General features: G+C 54.3%; 1 protein-coding gene across 2 annotated transcripts in view; it reads right to left on the bottom strand.

The window, feature by feature from the left end:
- The window catches only part of SLC4A3 (solute carrier family 4 (anion exchanger), member 3), a 30,172-nt gene continuing 21,588 nt past the window's right edge, over window positions 1-8,584 (bottom strand). For both annotated transcript variants that reach the window (XM_014954606.1, XM_014954607.1), the window contains exons 15-22: window positions 7,513-7,707; window positions 6,860-7,066; window positions 6,169-6,258; window positions 4,423-4,589; window positions 3,791-4,044; window positions 3,293-3,462; window positions 2,636-2,809; window positions 1-1,844 (exon numbers count right to left, since the gene is read on the bottom strand). In XM_014954606.1, coding sequence (XP_014810092.1) covers window positions 1,767-1,844; window positions 2,636-2,809; window positions 3,293-3,462; window positions 3,791-4,044; window positions 4,423-4,589; window positions 6,169-6,258; window positions 6,860-7,066; window positions 7,513-7,707 — 1,335 coding nt within the window. In that variant the 3' untranslated portion in view covers window positions 1-1,766. The remainder of the gene's footprint in view (window positions 1,845-2,635; window positions 2,810-3,292; window positions 3,463-3,790; window positions 4,045-4,422; window positions 4,590-6,168; window positions 6,259-6,859; window positions 7,067-7,512; window positions 7,708-8,584) is intronic.

Below are 8,584 nucleotides of genomic sequence, written 5' to 3'. Positions count from 1 at the left end.
TATGGTTCCTGTGAAGAGTTTATTGGTGTAGCTGTTTCCACTACAGTCAGAGGAGTCACAATGCACAGCGACAACAGGCCTCCTACACTACACGGGGAGGACAGGACACACACGGCCACAGACACACAGAGACACTCGTCTCTCCGCCCCGGGCCCTGCAGGGGGGCCAGGCTGTGGGGCAGGAACCTGTTGTGGGGGGAGGTTTCTCTCTCTGGTGGGGTATTTCTGCAGCCTCCTGGGGAAGGCGTCAGACCCTCCAGGTAATGAAGCACCCACCATCTCTCACAGGAGCCATCTGAGAAGTGGGAACCGGGGCAGCAGCTTGTCCCAAATCCAACAGTGAAGCGAGCATCCCAGCCTCCTCCACAAGGCCACTCTGGCTCCAACCATCAGGGAGAGGCTGGGGTGCCCACCTCCTCTGGCACTACCCTCACAGCTGCCACAGGCAGCAAGGGCACCATCAGCGGTTTCTGAGGCAGTTCTGAATGGGGGCTGCCAGCCTGGGGAAACCCCAGAAGACAGCCCTGCCAGGCGGAAAGGTGCTCAAAGCTGCCCAGAGGTGACGGGGGCTGAGTGCTGGGTGTGCTGAATGCTGCCCCTTCCCACCTGGAGGGCACCCCTGGACATGAAAGGTCACCCCGGTATGGCAGCAGAATTGGGGCTGGGGGTTTCAGTGACTTCCTTGTAGGGCTGCAGGGAGCCAGACCCAGTGGCACAGGGAAAGGGAGGGGACCCAAAGGACTGTTTTGAGCTCCAGCACTATGTCTCTCTTACAGCTTCTTAAATATAGAATCATAGAATGGTTAGAGTTGGAAGGGACCTTAAAGATCATCGAGTTCCAACCCCCCTGCCCTGGGCAGGGACACCTCCCACTAGAGCAGGTCTGTGATCTGTTCTCGGGGACAGGGATGTGGGGATTGGGAACTGTAGTGAGTTTTCACCCCTGCAACCTTTGTGGAGGTGCAGAATGGCACAGGACTCCTCTCAGACCCTGCAAGAGGGCAGGCACTCCAGGCTTCAGGATACCTGCTTGTTCCCCAGCCTCCATGTGCGGTTTTCCTTTGGGAAGAGGTTTGGGAAAACTGGGAAGAAGCAAACGGCCTCCCCAATGCCGAGCAAGAGCTGAAAACAGTCCTGTGGGAGGGTGCTTGGACAGATGATGGTCTGGAGACGAGGCCAGGGTGTTGGTCCCTCCTTGCCCAGCCAGGCTGCAGCAGCCCCATGGGTCAGGGGCTGTGGCACAGACCCTGCATGAGTGCTCCTGGAAGGGGGCAGAGGGAGCGGGAGCAAGGCATCTGCCAGCCAAGCAAAGAGGCTGCTGGCTCGGGAGAAGCCCAGTGGCCAACCACAGGCAGCATCCAGCCCATCCCTGTGGTTGCTCAGTGGCACGTGGTGCTGAGACACCCAAGCTTCATGGCAGCAGAAGGGGACACAGTGGCACTAGCTGGCATGGCTCCCCTTCACCACCTGGAGACCAGGCACAGGCTGCCTCCAGCGGGGAGGGGGCAGACCCTTGACCCACGGGCACTCGGGGTGTGAGAGGCATCTCTTAGTCCACCAAGTCCAAGAGGAGAGAGACTCACAGGCTCTGCTGAGCGAGCGATGGGGCAGCAGGAGCCATGGCTGCCTCCTGCGGGGCTATCGACCAGCCATTCGTTGGTCCAGGCAAGAGAGTGCGTGACTCACAGCAAGTCTCCAGTTTGTCCTTAGGAGGGATGAGCAAGCACGAGCGGCCTGTCCCACGAGTGGAGAGGGTGGCTCCCAGCTCACACAGGCATGTGCAACTCGTTGTACTCATCCCGGCCGTCCTCGTCAAAGTTTGGCTCTGCATCCTCCGAGTCCAACTGGGGAGAGGCAGAGACCGGGCTCTGAAGGCCACAGCCACCCCCAGCACGGGGTCAAGCCTGGCATGGAGGGATTGCTGCGCAGCGAGCCAGGCAGCTGGGCTGTGCCAGAAAGAGCAAAGCTCTTCCTCCTTCCCCTCCCAACAGGCTCCCTTCTTTGCCCCTCACGCCCATCCATGCATCCCCAGCCTGATGCCCTTTCCTGTAAGTGTTCTTGTTTGACAGTGGCCCATCTCAGGAGCTTTGGTCCAGCACAGCAGCTCTTCCCTCCTCCCCTGCCAGAAGCACCCACTTCTGGGTGCTGCTCCAGGCTGCTTTCCAACAGGAGCTCAGGGTGTTGGCAGCAGCAGAGGAGCTGCCAGCACTTGAGGAGCTGCCAGCACCCTGGCACTGTGGTTACGTGCTCCTCTGCCAAGAAGCCAAGGGCTCTGGTGTGCTGTTTGGATGTCCTTGCTGCTGTCTCAGTGGGGAAATGGGTGTCTCTTAATGAATGAGCCACAAATGGGGAGGAAGATCAAAGAGGAAACCCTTATTCCAGGCCTCTGTGTGGTAGGATCTTCTGTCTCCTTGTCCTAGGGCGCCCATCCATCTCACACTGAACTCCTAGGGCTACAAGCTCTGAGGAATCCATCCACCCACCTACTGCTGTTGAACAAAGACCCCCAGACAACAGCAGGGAAAGAAAGCCAAGGCTTTGCCAGCCCAGGATCTCCCAGCTTTTCCATCTGCCAAATCTCCTCAACCTCACCCCAGTGTTGCAAGCTAGACCGTGCGGACAGTTATCTGCTTACCGCTTTGAGCTCCCTGTCGTGGAAGAAGCGGGGCAGCACGAAGCGTCGCAATGGCACTGTCATGATGAGGACGAAGGGGAAGGCCAAGGATGCCACCGTAGATTTCACCACCCAGAGCAGCACGATGCAGGCCAGCTGAATGCAGGTGAAGAGATTCATTCTCCAGGTCTTCACCTAGGGAGGTAAATCCAATCTAACAACGCGTTGTACTTCCACAGAGATTAATGAAGACCCAACTGGCCAAACATAACCCTTCTGCAATGCACAGTACAGTAATGCCATCCTGCTGCACACTCTACCTGCCTGTAGTCTACAGCAAGGCAGAACTCCATAACCCATCAGCCTCTGTGCAACCTAGCAGAGTACCCACCTGGCACTGCAGTGTCCCTACACCCACGCAAGCAACGCATCACTCCTATAAAGAGCCCATCCATACAACATCCTGGCAATACACTCCTGTGTGCAGCCTGTCAGCACACTCTCCTAGTGTTGTATCACCTCTGTGCACGGCTTCCACTTACTTCTTGGCACAAACATGCCGCCAAGGAGGGGGTCACCAAGCCAACCATCACTTTAGCAAAGCACCATCCTCCCCTCACCTGCCTCTTCTTCCTCTGCTCCTCATTACCTGGTATCCCCCGACCTGCCTTTGCTCACCTTGACAACATAGATGTGGTCAGGGTGGTGCTTGGATGGCATGAAGATCAGGAGCAGCCGCTCGTAGAGCTGGATGCCAGTGAGCGACGTAACCCCCATGTAGAGGAAGATGCCGAAGAGCACAGCCAGCGGGATCTGCCGCAGCATGTTCCCCATCACAATGGACAGACCTGCACAGACAGAGCTCAGGGCACGGCATGTCCCACATCAGCCCCTCCACAAGCACCTTGGCCTCCGTCCCTTTCCCACCTCCTTCCTGTCTGTCCCAGGGTGCAAGCAAAAGGAAGCTCAAGAGGGGTCTAGCTGGATGGGTTGCAGAGATGGACTGACCATGGAGGGGTATCAAAGGCTGCCAGAGGAGAGCTGAGGGTAGTTGGGGGCAGGCCTGCAGCAAGCAGGCAGAGTGCAGGCTGGCTGGTGGGGCAGGGACACTGCCAGGACATTCAGGTGGTTGGCCCTGACCTCCCCCCTCACTCCTTCCCCCGAGCAGAGGCTCACCAACAAGGGCAGCGATGAGGACTCCAGTCACACGCTGCTCCTTCACCTCCTCGATCTTGGGCTTCTCTCCTGGTGCGATGGCCTTGCTCATGACCGTCAGGGCATTGACGTGGGTGACGGAGCGCACTGTCGCTGCGGTCAGCCAGGGCAGCCCAAAGAGGGCACAAAGTCCCCCCATAGTGCCTATGAGCAGCAGGTCCAGGTGGAAGCCTGAGCCTTTCAGCAGCTTCCTTTCCTTCTTGCTCACAATCAGCCTGGGAGGAAAAAGAGCCTGGGTCAGTGCCAGCCTCACAGGGACAGCACTGTGGCTGGGGACAATGTTCATTCCTTGGAGAGGGCACACATGGGGACAACAAGGAGATGGCTGAGGAGAGGGATGGTGGCTGTCACCCTCAGGTTAGAGGTTTCCTCCTGTGCTTGGCTGAGGCAGGTCCCCACCACACTGTATTCCAGGAGGGGAGCCCAGAGACAATGGGAAAACCCAAGAAAGTACAGTCCAGAAAATGCCCAGGATCCTGCCCTTGCTGTCCCATTGGGACAGGTGCATCTCCACACCAATGCCACCAGCACCCAGCCCAGCCTTGCCTGCCCAGTGGTTTGTGATGGTTGGCATTGATGAATGAGGTACTCACGTAGTGATCTGTGTCTCCATGAAGATAAGAATGAAGACCAGGAGGGCTGGGATGGCAGAGGCAAACATCATCCACATTGGAAAGGTCCCACTGCTGCCCATGGGGTGAATGAACCAGCCACGCTTGTGAGGAGATGTGACCGACAGGCCAGAGGGGACATTCAGCTTCTGGTGGTGCAGCCACAAAACCCAGCAGTTACTCATCAACATACATGTGACACAGCCTCACACAGGACTAACCTTGATCCTCCTGGTCTCCCTGGTCTGACCATCTCAGATGATGAGATAGCTACCCTGACCCAAGTGGGACTTTCTCATGGGTAATCCTCTTCAGTGCAAAAAATCCCATGTGCCCTAACATGGGCCGGTCTCATTTCCTTTCAGCTACTGGAATTCTCTTGGTTTTTGTCCAAGAGACCAAGGAAATATGTTCCCCTCAGGAACCTCACCCCCATGTCAGTGCTTGCGTGGTTAAAATGCTCCCTGACCTCTGCTTGGACAAATCAAGGGTTCTGAACTGCCTACTCTTCTCTGAGGTGGCTTTCCAGACTTTCCAAGCCTTTTCTGAGACATTTTTCCAATATTGTTTTTGTGGTGTGGACCCCAGAATTGGCCACATTCTCTGGAAATGACCTCACTCTGGTCATGTTCAGAGGGAATATCATGTTCGTGCTCCCACCAGAGACCACACAGACTCCTAGCTGTACATCGTCCCGACCTTGCGTTCATCAGCATTTGAACTCCCAGCTCTGCGCTGCTCTTCAGCAGTTCTTGCTATCTGCCTGCGTGAGCACTGCAGGAAGAGTTTATGATTTGCATTTATGTTAATCAGCATAAGTATGAATAATATTCCTGGAATGCTTGTGCTTGAGCTAAGCTGTGTAACTAAGAACCGTTCTCTCAGAAAGCTTTGTACATACGCTGAGTTAATACTGAAATGATAATGCTTTTGATATTAATTGGACAAGTGTAGAAGGGTATGAAAAGGATGTAACAAAGTGCATGATTTTACTAACGCCTGGTAAAACCAGATTTTTCATTGAAATTTAAATGAATAAAAACACATTTGGATTCCATTAAGCCTTGGGCTGTCTTGATAAAAAGCTTGCACGCTGAACAGGAACTACCTTTCACCCTCTCCCTGATGTCAGTTGGAAAAAATACCAAAACAAAAAGATTTAACTACACATCTACTAAAAAAAGGTAGGGGGAAATGGAAACCTGTGAGACGGATTTATTTGATAACACTTAAGTTTGTGCATAAACTGGGAAGAGATAATTGTGTTTGAGATAAAGTGGTCAAAATATTTAGTAGCCTATAATCAAGGAGAATATAAATATGTTAGGCACTAAACCCATGACAAACACCTCACTGAGACCCTATATGCCACCCCTTCAGCGTGCATAACCAGTTTATGTCTTCTTGACTGACTGCTAGTTTTTAGAGTTACAAACAAGGAATTAACTGCACTGAGTCTCTCCGGTCCCCTAAAGCCTCCCCTACTAACAGCTGGAATAGCGGAGGGAGACCAGGGTACTCCAGTCCCTGTAGCTCTGGTCTCAGTCTCAGCAAGACCCTTGGAGCTTCCCTTCAGCGTTGGAGCGAGGAGGAAGGGAGCATCTCTGTTTGCTTTGTGCACTTCTGACTAAAGAGGCAGGAAATACAGATCACCCATTGCACAAGAGCAGTCCACAGGGATGGCTGCTGGGCTGCAGGAGGGGCTCCGAGGGCAGCGCTGGTGCCTACCTGTGTGTACGTGTCAGTGATGGTGTAATCCACCAGCACCATGACCAGGATGGAGATGGGGATCCCGAAGTCTCCGATGATCCGCCGAGCCTGCAGAACAGAGACCCTCGCTGGCAAAGGGAACGGGCTGGCTCCACGCACCCACCTTGCCACAGGGAACCTGGGGCAAAGCAAAGCCCCAGGAGGGGCCAAGTGCTACTGCAAACCTCAGCACTGCTGATGAGCAGGGCAAGGGAACCCAGCCTTGACCCGTGGGGCCCACATAGCCACAGTCCTCCAGCCACTCTTACGTGACTGGCTAATTGCTCCTACTGGCCTATTCAGATGGTGCTCCAGGCATTACAGAGGTGCCCTGCACATAGAAAGATGTCCAAAGGGAACAAATTGTAAGCTCTCCCTCCTATATTTTAGTTTAACAGACTTCCATCCAGAGAAAGGAGCCTTCCCAAGGTCCAGGGGACTTTTCTGCAAAGCTCACTGGAGCAGGACACTGCGAACACAATCATCAATGGCCAGCTCTGGTCTGCAACCTAAGTCAGGCTACCATCCCTTCTGCATGGTATTTAAGGGACAGCTGGTATTTCTTTGGGACACAGTTCAAATGCTCTGGAGAACAAACGGCTGCAGTGAGAAGCATTATTTGTTTGGCATGTCCCTTGCCCTTAACATCTGGGTCCCAGAGACTTCTCACCTTTCCTCCCAAGAAACGGCTGTTCTTGAACTTGCGCATAAAGAAGGCAATGAAGAAGGTGCCTAGCATGAGGATGAGGGAGAGGAGAGCAGTGTTGGGCTGCATCCTGATTCCCAGCGACATCGCATCCGCAGAGAGCATGCTGGCATTCAGGCTGCTCTGCACGGTGGGTGGGTAGAACTTCAGCAGAGGATGTTCTGCAAACACCTGGGCAGGAGAGAGAAGCAGCAGACACTGTCACCACAAGGAGGGGCACGGGGAACTGTCACTACTTGGGGGCAGGGGGATGTGGAGGGGTCCTGCTCTGTGGAGAGGTGAGGGCGGTAGATGGTGGGCGCAGACAATCCCAGCATCCATCACCTCGCCTCACAACCTACCCAGCTGGAGAGGGCTGGGGAGAGAAAAGTGGCCCCTCTTTAATGCCTCCTGCAGGAAGAGAAGGGGAGACAGACATTAGGGCTCGTCCTGCCAGCCTTTGTGGTGGCACAGGGACCAGCTGGGCTGGGGCATGAGAGGCCAGCGAAGAACTGCTCTGCAGAGCACCTAGGAAAGCTGTGGCTGTGCTGGCCCTGTTCCCCTGCCTCCTGTACGCTAAAGCAACAGGTTCCCTGGGGACTGAGATGTGGCAGCCCATCTCCCTGGGGAAGGTTCACCTTGTACAGCTTGTAGAAGGTCTCGTAGATAAAGATGAGGGAGATGAGGAAAGCAAAGATCTCCTGGGTGAACGGTGAGATGTAGCGCACCAAGAAGCTTCCCTCAGCTGCCACGATAATGAAGATAAAGACGATGAGCCACAAACCAATCCACACTCTGCCTGTCAGATACTCAATGCCTTGTGTCTGGCAGAACTGAAATGGAAAGGGGAAGGAGTTACTCATGGCTCCTCAGGCTGCCTCCCGCATCTCCTTCCCATTAAGATCTCAGACTCTCCTGGAAAAAAGCGTCCAGCACAGACAGTGAATTCAGGGCTGGGGTCACAGGTAGATTTGCAGACTTTGCATTTATACCAGCCAGCCCACACCAAGCAGGTCTTTACCACTCCAGTCTTTGTAAAAGTACCTCCTTCACTCTCTGCTGGGGACATCCCACGCATGATGCTCCCCATCCCACCCATGTGGAGGTGCCGTTACTCAAACACAGCTCTCCACCACTCCGTGCACTCAACAGCATGAGCCTGTTCCCTGCAAAGGAGAGCCTGAGTAGCCTGCTCTGTGCCACTGCATAAAGGGTACACTAGCTGGGGCATGACCCCAGACCGTGCCCAGCCTACATACACAGTTGTATGTGTGTGGAGAAAAGCCCCCAGGCTCTCACCAGAGAACAAACCACCTCCACCAGCTCTGCTCATCCACAAACAACAGACAGGGAGAGGTCTGGTCACAGGAGAGCAAAGAAATTCCCACTGTGCAATGGCATCACCAGCTCCAAACTCTTGACACATCAAGGTGAAAACCCAGGTGTAGGAAAACCCATGCTTTAAAATCCCGGACATGCAAGGACTCAGAAAAAAAGGAGAAGGATTAGACCCTCTGCTTGGAGGTATGGTGACACAGGAATGTTTTTAAAAGTGAAGAGATCGTGCTACTTGAGAAAGAAACATGTCCATCCTGGCTGGCCAGAATATCTCTGCACACACCCTTGGGCTCATCCTGAGAGGTGGGAGTAATGTACACAGGATGTCCCTAGTGGGGGTGGTACACTGAGTGTTATTAGGTTCCCATACGA

The sequence above is a fragment of the Calidris pugnax genome, unplaced genomic scaffold, assembly GCF_001431845.1.
Source record: "Calidris pugnax isolate Ruff unplaced genomic scaffold, ASM143184v1 scaffold103, whole genome shotgun sequence".
Classification (NCBI taxonomy): Eukaryota; Metazoa; Chordata; class Aves; order Charadriiformes; family Scolopacidae; genus Calidris; species Calidris pugnax.
Note: the sequence above shows the minus strand (reverse complement) of the source record. Positions and strands in the feature narration are given on the sequence as shown.